The 12,635-nt window shown below is 33.8% G+C and overlaps 2 protein-coding genes across 7 annotated transcripts in view; one reads left to right on the plus strand and one right to left on the minus strand.

Annotated features, from left to right (window-relative positions):
- Positions 1-1,657: 1,657 nt before the first annotated feature.
- LOC111408903 (transcription factor TGA7-like) lies at positions 1,658-4,585 on the minus strand. Of its 5 annotated transcripts, none has more exons than XM_023038747.1 (8): positions 4,392-4,585; positions 3,665-3,832; positions 3,506-3,577; positions 3,361-3,420; positions 3,191-3,268; positions 2,673-3,092; positions 2,318-2,545; positions 1,658-1,895 (listed from the first exon to the last, which is right to left on the minus strand). In XM_023038747.1, exons 1-8 carry the CDS (start codon positions 4,398-4,400, stop codon positions 1,743-1,745), a joined length of 1,188 nt encoding a protein of 395 aa, XP_022894515.1. In that variant the 5' UTR covers positions 4,401-4,585; the 3' UTR covers positions 1,658-1,742. The 5 variants fall into 5 exon arrangements, with proteins under 5 accessions (XP_022894515.1, XP_022894517.1, XP_022894516.1 ...); XM_023038749.1 differs by lacking the exon at positions 4,392-4,585 and adding an exon at positions 4,003-4,022; XM_023038748.1 differs by lacking the exon at positions 4,392-4,585 and having other exon boundaries at positions 2,673-2,965; positions 3,035-3,092; positions 3,665-3,993.
- Positions 4,586-10,875: 6,290 nt separating this feature from the next.
- The window catches only part of LOC111408904 (phosphopantothenate--cysteine ligase 2-like), a 6,429-nt gene continuing 4,669 nt past the window's right edge, over positions 10,876-12,635 (plus strand). The window contains exon 1 of one of the 2 annotated variants that reach the window (XM_023038751.1): positions 10,876-11,151. The gene's annotated coding sequence lies outside the window, so the exon portion shown is untranslated. The other variant, XM_023038752.1, reaches the window with a different exon arrangement.

The following is a 12,635-nucleotide window of genomic DNA, read 5'->3' on the forward strand; positions in this document are numbered from 1 at the left end:
TCTTCCTTCATCTTATCATCTTGTCCCTATAAGAATCGGAAACCTCTTACTTTTAGTGTTTCTTGAAACTGGATTTTATGAAAAATCTATCCGAATTAATGAAATATTTGGTTAGACAATGCCTTGAAAAATTAGAAAAATCAGAACTTAGATTATTCAGAACTTATAGAATATACCTTTGGCCTTTTCAGCCAATTATTTTGTGGTCTGCAGTTGCAACACCTGATGCTGCAATTGACAGGTGTAAGCCTGCACTATCAGTATGAAAAAGGGATTCAAATTCTAGAGCTTTCATCTCGTCTAAGAGCTTAAACTCCAAAAGACTTATTTTTATTCGACATGCCCTTTGTCGAACCTTGACACGTGCTGATTTTCACAAATGAGTGGTAGTGATGCTTGAACTCACAAAATTTTTGTTTTCATTTATTATATTGAACCACCTCATCTAGATGTTTAATCTTTTGGACGAGGTAGTTTAACATAATGATTTCCAATAATTAACCTGTTTCCTAGTGCTCGACCGGCCGCAGACTCCTGGTTATTGATCATTCTTTTTTTATGCCTTTTCTCAATAGGTATTGCCATCGGCTCATCTATTAATTGGAGCTTCTTTTGGCTTCCACCACCAGGTGATCTTGCCTGCTGGTCGCCCTCTGTTCTGTTCAGAACAGGTGCCAAACTGTTCGTGACTTGTCCCATTTTTTGGTCCATGTACACCCCAGTTTTGATTATGTGACTTACAATTCAAAAGGTTGTAACTCTTGGGGAGAATTGAGAACAAATATATTTATAAATTTAAAGGTTCTTTGATTTAAAATGATGGGGAAAATGGCTTCCACCACCAGGTGATCTTGCCTGCTGGTCGCCCTCTGTTCTGTTCAGAACAGGTGCCGAACTGTTCGTGACTTGTCCCATTTTTTGGTCCATGTACACCCCAGTTTTGATTATGTGACTTACAATCCAAAAGGTTGTAACTCTTGGGGAGAATTGAGAACAAATATATTTATAAATTTAAAGGTTCTTTGATTTAAAATGATGGGGAAAAAAAAAATAGAGAGAGAGATTGAAACTTCAATTTCTCCTTCTCCTCAATTTTTTACAAACTTCTTGCGTCAAACCCACTTTGTACATTCATTTTTCCTTAAATATTGTTTATAATTCATCAAACTAGAAACAAAAAACAAACTTTGAGTATAGACTTTGCTAAGACGTGCCTTTCGACTAATCACATTCTGCTATTTCATCCGCTCTTTCGACTACTCACATTCTCAAGTCGACGATGGAGGATTTCCACCAGCAGTTTTTATAGATTTGGCTTATTAACTTACATGGCCTTCAACTTCATCAAGGTTAAGATTGTATAAACATTCCAAATATAAAGCTAATACCAAAAGAATAAATTTCTAACCATATCTTCAATAAACTGAGTCCCTTACACAAATTTATAATTACTAACCTCAATACTGTGAGAATATGACGTTGCTGGTACGTGAAATTTCAAGAATGTACTATTTCCATAACATTTCTATTAGGGAAAATCTGAAGATGAATCTGGGCATTAGGAGACGATAAGTTTTAACTTGACCAAGTGACGACATTAGAACTTTTCTAATTGTAGTTTATACTTACGATATTCAAACTTAAGAAGCCGTGTCCATAGAACAATAATCAGTGACTTCTAAGCAAAATTATGATTACATATTACATTTACAACTCTAGCATAACCTAAGGTAGGTTGTATCTTATGCGAATTTCCGAGGACTAGCAGCCCAGAGTGAGCCAAGAGCTCGCAGATTTTGTAAATGCTCCCCAAAAGCGAGCAAACACTTTGCAGCTTGGCGTGGTGTTAGAATGCAGGACATTCTTCGCAGACTTTGCTCCCGAAGATGATCTGCCTGTGGAGAAATCAATCAATAGGAAGCAGTAGGATAACATATTGACAAAATGGGCAGAGCCATCCAAAAATGAAGCATCCTAAAATGTTAGAAAACATTGTTTTTAAGTTCTACGGCCTACTATGAAATTCAATGTAAGGGATCAAAGGGTTAACGGTTCTTCGTAAACCATCTTTTCACTAAATGAACTGCCAGTTATTACACAGCCGAACTCCAAATCGAGTTCTTTGTTAACACACACCTGTCCTATGACAAAGATGCATCTGGTAGGTTGTATATGATTATACACATCGAATAATAAATAGCCACATTGTCTTGCTTTCTGATAAAAATTTTGGAAATTTTAACAATCGTTCTGATTTCAAGAAATGGAATAGGTATAAACTTTCCAACTCAACATCTTATAGGAAATGAAATAGTACCTGTTGTACAAAGCTTTCCAGTGATTCCAAATTCTCCCTAGTAGAGACCACCTGAGAACTGTAACTTGTCGCTTCACCGGCCAGAGTTGTTATGCTCTGTGCTAGAGTCTGCCGAAGCTTATCCATTCCCTGTTTGAGAGCATCCTCGGCTTGTTGACAAGAATGTTGCAGGTTACGGACTTTTACTAATTGCTGATCTGTCAAGTCCTCAAGTTGAGGCATCACAACCTATTATGTAAAAGCAGTTCCACAATGAACGAATTGATTATAGGATTCCATTTAAGTGAAAAGTTTTTTATTGAGTACGAGGTCTAAAGTATGGTGAAGAGCTAGTTTAATATATAGCAACGCTTACGTTAATGAGCTCTGATGGTTGGAATCCTCCAATCCAGAGGAAAAATTGCTCGACCGGCGTTCTCCACATGCCAAACACTAAGTAGAAGGCATCAGCTCTGGCGGCATCTCTTTTCATGCGAAAGAGATTGCCATAGTGTTCTACTACATCCTCTACGAGTAAACGGACCTCCACATCACCGTTTGGAGACTGCAAAACATTTCTAAGCTCATAAATTTTCCTTTGTTGCACTTCAATCCAATGCCCATATTCCATCTCAAATGCAGCAATTCCTGCACATGTATCCCAGATATCTTGGTGGCACTTATAAGTTAATATGAGGATTACATCGTTTTGTGCCATGCCAAACAAATTGAACGTACCAGGATTTACGCTTCCACATAATCCCATATTAGCAGTTGCACCCCCAATGAGCAAACCCTGCAATTAATCATTGGCTGACATTTCAGATTTTAAACAAATCGCAATGAACGCGAAGCAGATACAGAGCAAACTGGGAAAGATAATCTATATCTAACCTGATGCCTAGCTCTTTCAAGTTCTAGCTCAAGTTGTGCCAGTTTCAAACGGCTTGTTTCCAGTTGCTGAACATAAGCCTGTAAAAAAGAGGTTGGCAAGAAATAAAACTGAAAAATTCTAGACACGCTGCAATAAGCAAAAATTATCATAGGGTGGAGATCGTCTATACCTTCTTGCGTAAACGGCTTTTCCTAGCAGCTTCACGGTTTTGTGCCAGACGTCTTTGTACCTATCATTAGATAGCCAATTGATGATTCAGTATATATCTTTATTAGTCAAGAACTTCAGGTTTTCAGCATCCAGACTGATTCCACCTTATTTCTATTAATGTTTGCAGTTTGGTCATCTCCAGCGGGTTCCAGAGATCTATCAGAAGCATATTCATACTGTAATCAAATATGAGAAAATCCTGTCAGAGAAAACACCAATCTGAAATTATACTATCCAAAGGATTGAATTTGAAGATACTTTACCTTTTCATCTAGCTTTGCATCTGCCTGTGCGATTATACACGCATCTGTATTGGGACTAATGGTTCCTCCAAATGCATCATCCCACATGCTAATTTGGTGGATTGGTTCAAACACGCCCATTGTGCTTGAGGAGGTGAATTGAGTTGTTGGAGTAATCATATCAATGACCTGGTGAAGAAAAAGAAATTTTATTCGCAGAATTGTACAATGCATAAATGGAGTCAAATGAAAACTACAGATCATAGCTAAATATCTAGCTAGAAAGGCAATATATGTACAAGAAAATGGTTTTCAGAAATTTTTTTTTTTAAAAAGACTAAGAATGACAACAGACTCACAGACACAAACCCCTAATACTAGATAAAGATGTTTACATAAAGGTATGGACAGTTTTTGGTCAACAATGAATGAAAATAATTTATAACCCACCCTCAAAAAGAGTAGAACAAGTTTTCAATTATCTTTGGAATATTAGTACGCAACTGAACAAAAGATAAGTTGGCAGATAACTTTAGTGGATTAAGCTTCGGGTCGAAACCGGAAATTCCCTTTGTTCCAAGTACTAATAATGTTCAAACGTGTAAATTTTCGGTATTTCCCCACACACACACATATAGACACATAGGTTATATCATTCTATGAAGAATCAACAAATATTACAAGTAAATACTGAAAATTATGACCGGGATAAGTTAAAACAATGGAAATAAGGGTGAAGAGACCATACGGTTTGCATAAGTTGAACTTTGTTTCTCAGTTAGAAAGCAAGCTCTGAATAGAAAATAATGAAGTTCTCAAAATTCTCAATCAGAACCACTCGTTAGAATCTTGATTAGATCCCAAAAAAGTAGGTATCTTTGATCTCAAACAAGCACTGCATGAATGCAAGCTAACCCAATAACCTAAAGTATGAGACCTAACAACTGATAATTCTGAATATAAAATGGTAAAGAAAGTGACTGCTTTTGGTAAGCTACACTCATAGAAAATGTCTTCACTTTTATAAAAAAATCCCACTTATAATATTTTACCAAAATCTATACTTCTGGACTCTTACATATCTGAAATAAACAATGTTGAATAAATTTACTGTCACGCAGTAATTTTGTCGAACAGTTTCATAACAATGTTGATAGAATTTACTAAACTCAAGTTGTCACTAGCCAACCAAACTGCTGCTGTCTGACAAAACTCCCATATATTCAAGAATCCCAATTTTTATTTTTATTTTTTATTTTTTTGGAATAAAGATTCTTGTACCTAATTTTTTATACAAAAGGGTATCCACCCTCTCACATGTATTCGAGTGGGCCCCAAGCCATGTGAAATGGTCGACACCCCTATGTACCAAAAATTATGGACCCCTAGCATTTCTCTTTTTTTTACTTGGGTGAAAGTACAAAATATGCAAAATGATGTATTACTCTCAAGGTACATTGAAGCCAACCTTCAGTTAATACTTAATATCTAGTGCTTTGATATTTGTAGCTGAAATATAAAATGAAAATTGTTTAATTTTTACTGTTAACAAAATCCTCATAGAACTATAACCAGTTTACGATGAACAATCATTGTTTCTTTTTACTTTTATGCATGCCTAACATGGAAAATAATCCTTAAAAGATATGTTTCTCCATTATTGTGGTAAATTTGTCAATGGATACTTCATCTTACTCTATCATTATAGCTCTTCTAAATCAAGAAAGACACGGAATTAAGGCCCCTCACCTTTTACAAATTATCCAATCTTTTGGAAAAGCAGACGAAGAAAGCAATTGCCACTTGTTGCCCATACAGTATATATCAAAAAATAACCACAAACAATATAGTAACTCTCTGACAATGAAAGCCATTACAACAGTGCAAATGCACATAATATTTTAGGGACCCGTTTCGAAAGATTAATTTATTAAGAACTTGCTTGTTTGAATTCTACGGAATTTGGATTCGATTTTAAAAAGTCAACCTTGTTAACATAGTGGCCCAATTTATTTTAGCGTCATTCAGTGTGGGATCTACCTTAACAAAGTTCCTCTTTGTTCCTCGTCATCTCACTACCTCAAGTTGTGAATCTTTCTCAAATCACGAAGATTCTCATTTCTCATCAAGACTCAACTCTTTCTACATAAGAAACCACTGCCTTAAGAGCCAACTACAGATTTTTTCAGCTATTGCAATTTCTTAGGCCATACTACTTAAATTTGATGTTTCAAAATGCATTCAAAGATTCATCTTGTGCCTCTATGCAGCTGAATCTAAGACATGCTAGGCTGAATCTTAATGAAGAGGGAAAAAAAAACTATTTATAATTCAACTTTTGAATTGTTTGTTGTGATCTACCACTATGATGATGCATCGCCACTGGGAACTGCGATAAAAAGAATTCTGTATCAGATTACCACAATATATTTAAAAAGAAAGGGAGGAAAACAAACATAAAGAAGAAGAACTAGTTGTCATTTCCAAAACCTTTTGATGCAATTTACAGTTGATAATACAATAATGCATGCCTTTTTGTTACACTATCTCCAGTGAAATTGCTGCCAATAATCTTGAGGATCACAATAAATTAATTGATAAATGGCTTTTAAACCGAATATCTTCGCGCAAATTGATATGTTAATGAACAAAAAAGTTGCCATATAATTAAATATACGACATTGTTGCTTAATATATATACTTTTGGTAAGAAATTGAGATAAAAGATTTTCAAGAAAGAAAGAAGCCTCTGTGGCATGTGTTACCTTTTGACTTTAATGCTCCACTTCTTCAATTATTACAACAATATATTGATTTTATTGATCATTGAGATCTATATATTTATATATTAATTAAAAAAATAGAAAAAATCATAAATATTTAAAGAAATAAAACAAAAAGCTAAAGATGAGAGTTTGTTGGAATGTATAAAAAATTTTATTTTCGAAATTTAGAAATAATCTTTATTACGTACAGAATATTTTTTAAATCTAAAGAGTCATTTGAAAGCGTCGCTAGTTTCTCAAGCTAGCAACCTCAAATAACAGCAGACAAGAAGATAACATTTATTATAGCTAAGAGAATATAGTACATAAAAAGATTGAAAAGGTAACAAATCTTTTGGTGGGGAACTTCTGATAAATTCTTCATTAGCGGAACGAAATCTACTTTTTTATTTTTTTCTTTTCTTTTTTGAGTATTTTGAAAGCTAAATAGTAAATAGTACCATAGTAGATATAGAGTGATCGTACCAAATAATTAAGAAATAATGGCATCAAGCTTTTTCCATTAACAATTTGAAGAAATATCCATTTAAATTCTTATCCAAAAACTAATGGATTATAGACCAAAACAAGGGGGATTTCCCCTGCTTTCATGGTCGATGGTTGTGCTAAGTAAGGGGAAAATCCCCTTAGTGATGAGGAATAAACCCGGGGGGATTTGGCGGCGTTGGTCGTTGTAAACCCCGTGGTTTCGGTTGGGTCTCTTTTGCTTATTTTTTCTGTTTATTTTAGCTCTTCTTATTTTTTGTTTTACTTTTGTTTACTTACCTTAATTGGCAAGATCATCATTTTGTACAAATATATCGTATTTTTGTATGGAAACCATCTGTAGGGACAAAGTCTGCTATTTTCTCAACGATTGGAGACAAAAACCAAATGAATAGAGGTTGAGGACAAGATTGTTACTTTGGGCAAAGGTTAGGGACAAGAATTGAAACTTAATCTTTAATTTATGTATTATTTATCTTTCTTTCTTTCTTTCTTTTTCTATCATTCTGATGCAATTATATCTCACTTTATTTTCCATTGTGTGACACTTTGACATATTATCATCTGTTTCGATGGCGTCGATTGGCCACCTGGATGGCTGAAACAGCCTGAGCCTTTTAATTATTTGTGTAGTGGCATCTAAAAATTTCCAAAAGTGTAGCCTAAAGTCACAAAGGCATTTTCAGGGTCCCAAATGATGAGCAACTTGTTAACTCACCTTATTTAAAAGTTAGAAAATTAGAGAGAAAATAAAATTATTACATGTGTATTTTCAATACGTTTATTACTGTTTAGTAATCGGGATGTTAACATCATAAAAATTGATTTTTTGTGATAATAAACTTTTGGTAACCATGAATTTGATTACTTTTGTGTATGAACTAGAAAGAAATGATTTTGTTAAAAAGGTGAACAAATAGGTGTTCACAGAATACGTTTATAGCGTGCTTTAGTGTGCTCTTCATCTTGGTTCAATTTTCAACTCTCGGGTACTCTCTGACGTTCTTTGAGAATTATTGGAATTTTAGAGTTCAAGGTGTAAAGAACCTACTTCATGTATTCCATTTTGCTGGAAGTTTTATGGCAATGCTCTCGTTACTAGTGAATTCCACGTATAAAATAGATTTGGCCTCTCTTGGAATTCCACATAGCAAATATTACCATTATTTTGTTTATGTATGAAGCTTGAGAGAGAGCATCCCGAAAGTTTAAATTCCTAGAACATAATTGGTAACTCTCATGTCTTTCATGTCAAAATGTTGCACCAACCAATTTTTACTAATGCCAATTCTCCCACACATTTCCAATCAAAAAGATGTCATCAATATACAACATGAAAAAAATTATCATGTTGTCTTCAATGCGCTTACAGACACAAGGTTCTCTAGGATTCTAATCAAAATAAAAAATAATGGATATACTCAAAAGTTTATATGGGTAGATAAAAACACAAAAATTAACATATACATACATAAAAATATTATTGTTGTCCTATTTTTCTTGCTTCCTAATTCGACGTCAAGTTATCAATTGTGTGATCCTGAGATTATTTGACTATTAAAAATATAATACTGGTGCCGTTTTATATTAGCATCTTGGAGAACTACAAGGTATGAGTAGCAAATCTTGAATCAATTAACATATTGAATGCTATCGATTTTGTTTATGTTGCTTAAAACATCGATATGAAGACAAGAACTATTGCAAACTATCTTTGGCAGTTCTATAATGCTTCTTAACTAGAGTTGGCGGAGATAAACATAGATTATGACTGTTTCGCGCGAGTAGTCGCTAACAATTAAAAAGGGATCAGACGATTGTATAAGGAACAAACCTCTTGAGACAAAATTTCAAAAAGGGGTGTTTTATTAGCGATGACTTTACGATTGGAACTTAAACAGAATGCCTCCAAGGGGCGCAAGCACACAAGTACTGAAAGAAATGTTTAAGTCTAAACTAAGAAATTGAAATTACATATTCTCTGTTTGAGAGTGTTTGATTCGGGGTCTTTCTGCTCTATGTCTTTTCTTCCTTTTATATTCCCTTGATGCTCTCTTTGTGATCAACCGCTTAGAAACTGCTTAATTGCTTTATAACTGCCCACTTTCTTCATGGTGACCAACTTATCGTGGAATTGCTGTCTCTAACTGCTGCCACTACTCTTTGTCGCTCAACCGTTTTCAACTGAACTCCTTGAATCGTGAAACATGATAAGATTACTCAATAAGTGCTTCGATAACTGCACTTTTGGATAACCATAATATCTTATGTTTGCTAAAATCTTGGGCGATTCGAAGGTTTGGGCGAGAACATGGTCATAACTCTAGGCGACTGCAAGGCACTTCATTCGCTCAGATCTTGGACGTCTTGCAAGTTTGGGTGATGGTGTTACCGCGTTCGTGGGCTTCCACTGCATTCATTAATAACTCTATTTGGACCTTTATCCTGAATTGCCCAGTTGGATTTCATTCTTTGGGTTATTCGATTTAGGCTGCACTTTTAGCGTGTCAACAATGACTCAGACAATTGTTGTGTTTTACTAACCGTTTTTTAAAAAGAGGCTTTTAATTGATGCTTACCTTAAATAATTGATTTCTTAAAAAAAAAAAAAAAACGCGGAAATGTGGTGTATACGGTAGAAGAAAATTAGGAATGATGCTAGAACAAAGAAAAAGTAAATGACTTTAGAAGTTAAGTAATATGTGTTGTGAACTTTTATGTGTTTAGTTTTTATTAATTTATATATCCATCGTGCTCTAAAGGATTTTAAAATTTTTATTAGGGATGATTGCTTTTACGATTTCAAATCTTTCAAATATTTGTTGCTTTCATCCTAATATTTTATTTGTTGTATTTGCAATTCTAAACCTTTCATTCTATTATTGACAGAAGTACATGGGGATGATAATAATCCATTTTTTCGTTAGTTAACTAAAAATTGACCACATTTTTAACAATTTTAAAGAGGGCAGAGTAGTAACTTTATAATTTTTCACATAAAATAAATTAAAAAACAAAAAAATAAATAAAAGAAAATTAAAAATTAGCTTCTTTCCCGTGTCAATAGGGATGTCAATTGGGTTGAGCCGGCTCGGCTCATCAAAGCTCGGCTCGTGGGCTGTTCGGGCTGGTCAAATGACGAGCCCGAGCTCGAGCCGAGCGAGGGGTCCCGTCCAACGAACCCACAAGCTGGCTCGTCCAAAAATGTGGAAAAAAATAAAATTTTATCAATAAAATTTGAAAAATTTGCAACAAAAAAAAAATAATAAATAAAAATTCACGAGCTCGTGAGCTGAGCCGAGCTCGCCCACGAGCAACGAGCCGAGCCCGAGCTCGTGGGTTAACGAGCTGAGCCGGCTCGACTCGACCTACTGTCATCCCTACGTGTCAACTAACCAAAAAATGGATGGTTTCCATCCATATGCCCTTCTGTCGCAATCGAATAAAATATTTGGTGATCGTGAATGTAATAAATGAAAGATTAGGATAAAAATTATAAAAATTTGAAAGGTATGAAATCGTGACTCTAATTATTCCTTTTAATTTAAAAGTGTATTTGATTGACTTTATTTTATGAAAAATATTATTTTTTCATTCAAATTTTTACATTTGGGGTGTTTGATTGACAATTTTTTTATGAAAAATATTTTTTCAAATTTTAGTCATGTGACTATATTTTCTTCAAAAACGTGAAAATATTTTTTTAGGGAGAGACGCATTTTATTTTTTAGGTAATTCACTTACTCATCTATCTAATTTTTCTCACCTACCCATCAATAAAAAATAAACAAGTGTAATATTGTTTAGTTCGAAAACTAAATTAATCAATTATATTTAATTAATAATTTTCATAATAAGTTTTAAACAATTAAATTATCCAAAATTTATTTTCCTTTTTACTATGCTCGCAATCAACCGAGCCTAAATGGTAAATTCATCAATATACATTTATCCAAGTTAACGTGCCAGAGGATGTTCAATGGTACTTCCAATTTCCACCAACTCTCATCCTGAGTCTCAATTTGGGATTGTTACAGAAGACATTTTCCTCTCCCCATTCAACATAGACTCTTCTTAAACTAATCAAGATCTGACATTAATCGCTTGGTTGGGAGGTTTGGTCTGATAGCTGAATCTAATTGTTAACCTCCTCTTTATTATTGTATTCCTATCCAAACGTAGCTGGCAATCAATCAATTTCGTTAACTAATTGTGCAGCTACCTAACTTTCTCGAGGTAAATTGAAATCCTTTATTGGTAGATTTCATATTGATAGACACTACTTGTTTGGAAAACATGAGTTAACTCTAATTCTTGTTCTCTTGGATTTATTTACCCTCAAATCGTGTTTGTAATACATATATTATGTCTGCATGTGTGGAAGATTTGAGGATAGATATCCACCTATGAAAAACCCAATTAAAACCCATTACCCATCTACACAGTAAAGAGTTCACCATTTATCTGCTAAATATTGAGGATTTAAGCATTTCTGGAAAGACCCATTTGTTCTTGAAATATAGAGAAGAGTTTTGCTTTAAAAGGTACGATTTTTATTTGAATATCAAGTTAGTGTATTTTTTAATTTGAATTCTCAGTTGGTGTCTGAATCTCAAAACATTGAAATTCTAAGTTTAATAGGAATCTGTACCTTTCACTTTGACGCCTTTTTTTTTTTTTCACAATATTAGGAACTTCAAATGTGTGCTTGGCAGCCAAGAATTAAGATGAATTGCATATTACTGTTGTTATAAAAACAATTAATATTCAATAAGTTAATCATCTTTAATAATTAATATTCCATGTGTAGTTTTATCCTTTCAGGTTTTGGTTAAAATTTCCTCTACATTTCAATTTTCACAGGAGTCTTAATTATTTAGTTAATGCTTACTGGATGATGAAATTCTTATTGTAGTTAGTTTAGCTTGGTTACAAAGATTAGTCATTTTGGTATTGGAAAGTTAGTTGGATGTGAAATTGAGATGGAGACTTCAAATTGATTTTATAGTTTACGGTTTATTTAATTGCTGTTTAACTGTGAAGCAGCGTTGCTCTTTCATTAGTTTGTGCTTTCAAGTTTCAGTATGCAATGGAGCTTGATGATTAGGCTTTCTCATTTCATCCCTCATCACCGTTCTCGATATTCTTCAGTTTTTTTTTACTCTAAAAAGTTTGGCATCCTCCGAATTTGTTTGTACTTTGACAGACTGGTCATCGCTTCATTTGTTCAGTAACTTCTGCTTTTAACACTTAAGAATCAGAGAAGAAAGCTTATGTGTTTATTTATTAATGATATAGCCTTTAGTTTTTCTTTTCTTTTCTTTTCTTTTTTTTTCCCTCTTGAAATTGCTTTTAAGTTTCTTGTTGGTTAATATATCATTTAATTGTCTCAAAAAAAGGTCAACTATTCACAAGTTACTTGTTTAGTTGTTCATAAATATTTTTAAAATTACATTGTTTGCCATTTTATTGTTGGATTTTGACTTTTGAGTTGATACATTTAGTTCCATAAAATCCTTACGAAAAAAATTTGAATGCTCACTAAGATCTGAGGGCCCAGTTTTTTAAATTCGACTCTGGTTTGAAAATCTATGGTCCGGCTCTGGTTATGATATACAATTGAAATGGATTAGTTTTGTGGTTAAAAAACATTCATGGACTGGAATGTTATTGTTCTCCATGTCCCATTTGCTTTTCTTTTTTGGGGGGAGGTGGGGGGG

Source organism: Olea europaea, chromosome 14, assembly GCF_002742605.1.
Source record: "Olea europaea var. sylvestris chromosome 14, O_europaea_v1, whole genome shotgun sequence".
NCBI classification, from domain to species: Eukaryota; Viridiplantae; Streptophyta; class Magnoliopsida; order Lamiales; family Oleaceae; genus Olea; species Olea europaea.

What these genes read in the sequence shown, in the direction of transcription:
- LOC111408903 (XM_023038746.1), bottom strand. Translation starts at nt 3,907, where the DNA reads ATGATCTGTAGTTTTCATTTGACTCCATTTATGCATTGTACAATTCTG. An exon ending in ATGCAAAGCTAGATGAAAAG is followed by an intron (nt 3,578 to 3,664) that starts GTAAAGTATCTT and finishes ATTTGATTACAG; the next exon opens with TATGAATATGCTTCTGATAG. An exon ending in TTGAAAGAGCTAGGCATCAG is followed by an intron (nt 3,093 to 3,190) that starts GTTAGATATAGA and finishes GATTAATTGCAG; the next exon opens with GGTTTGCTCATTGGGGGTGC.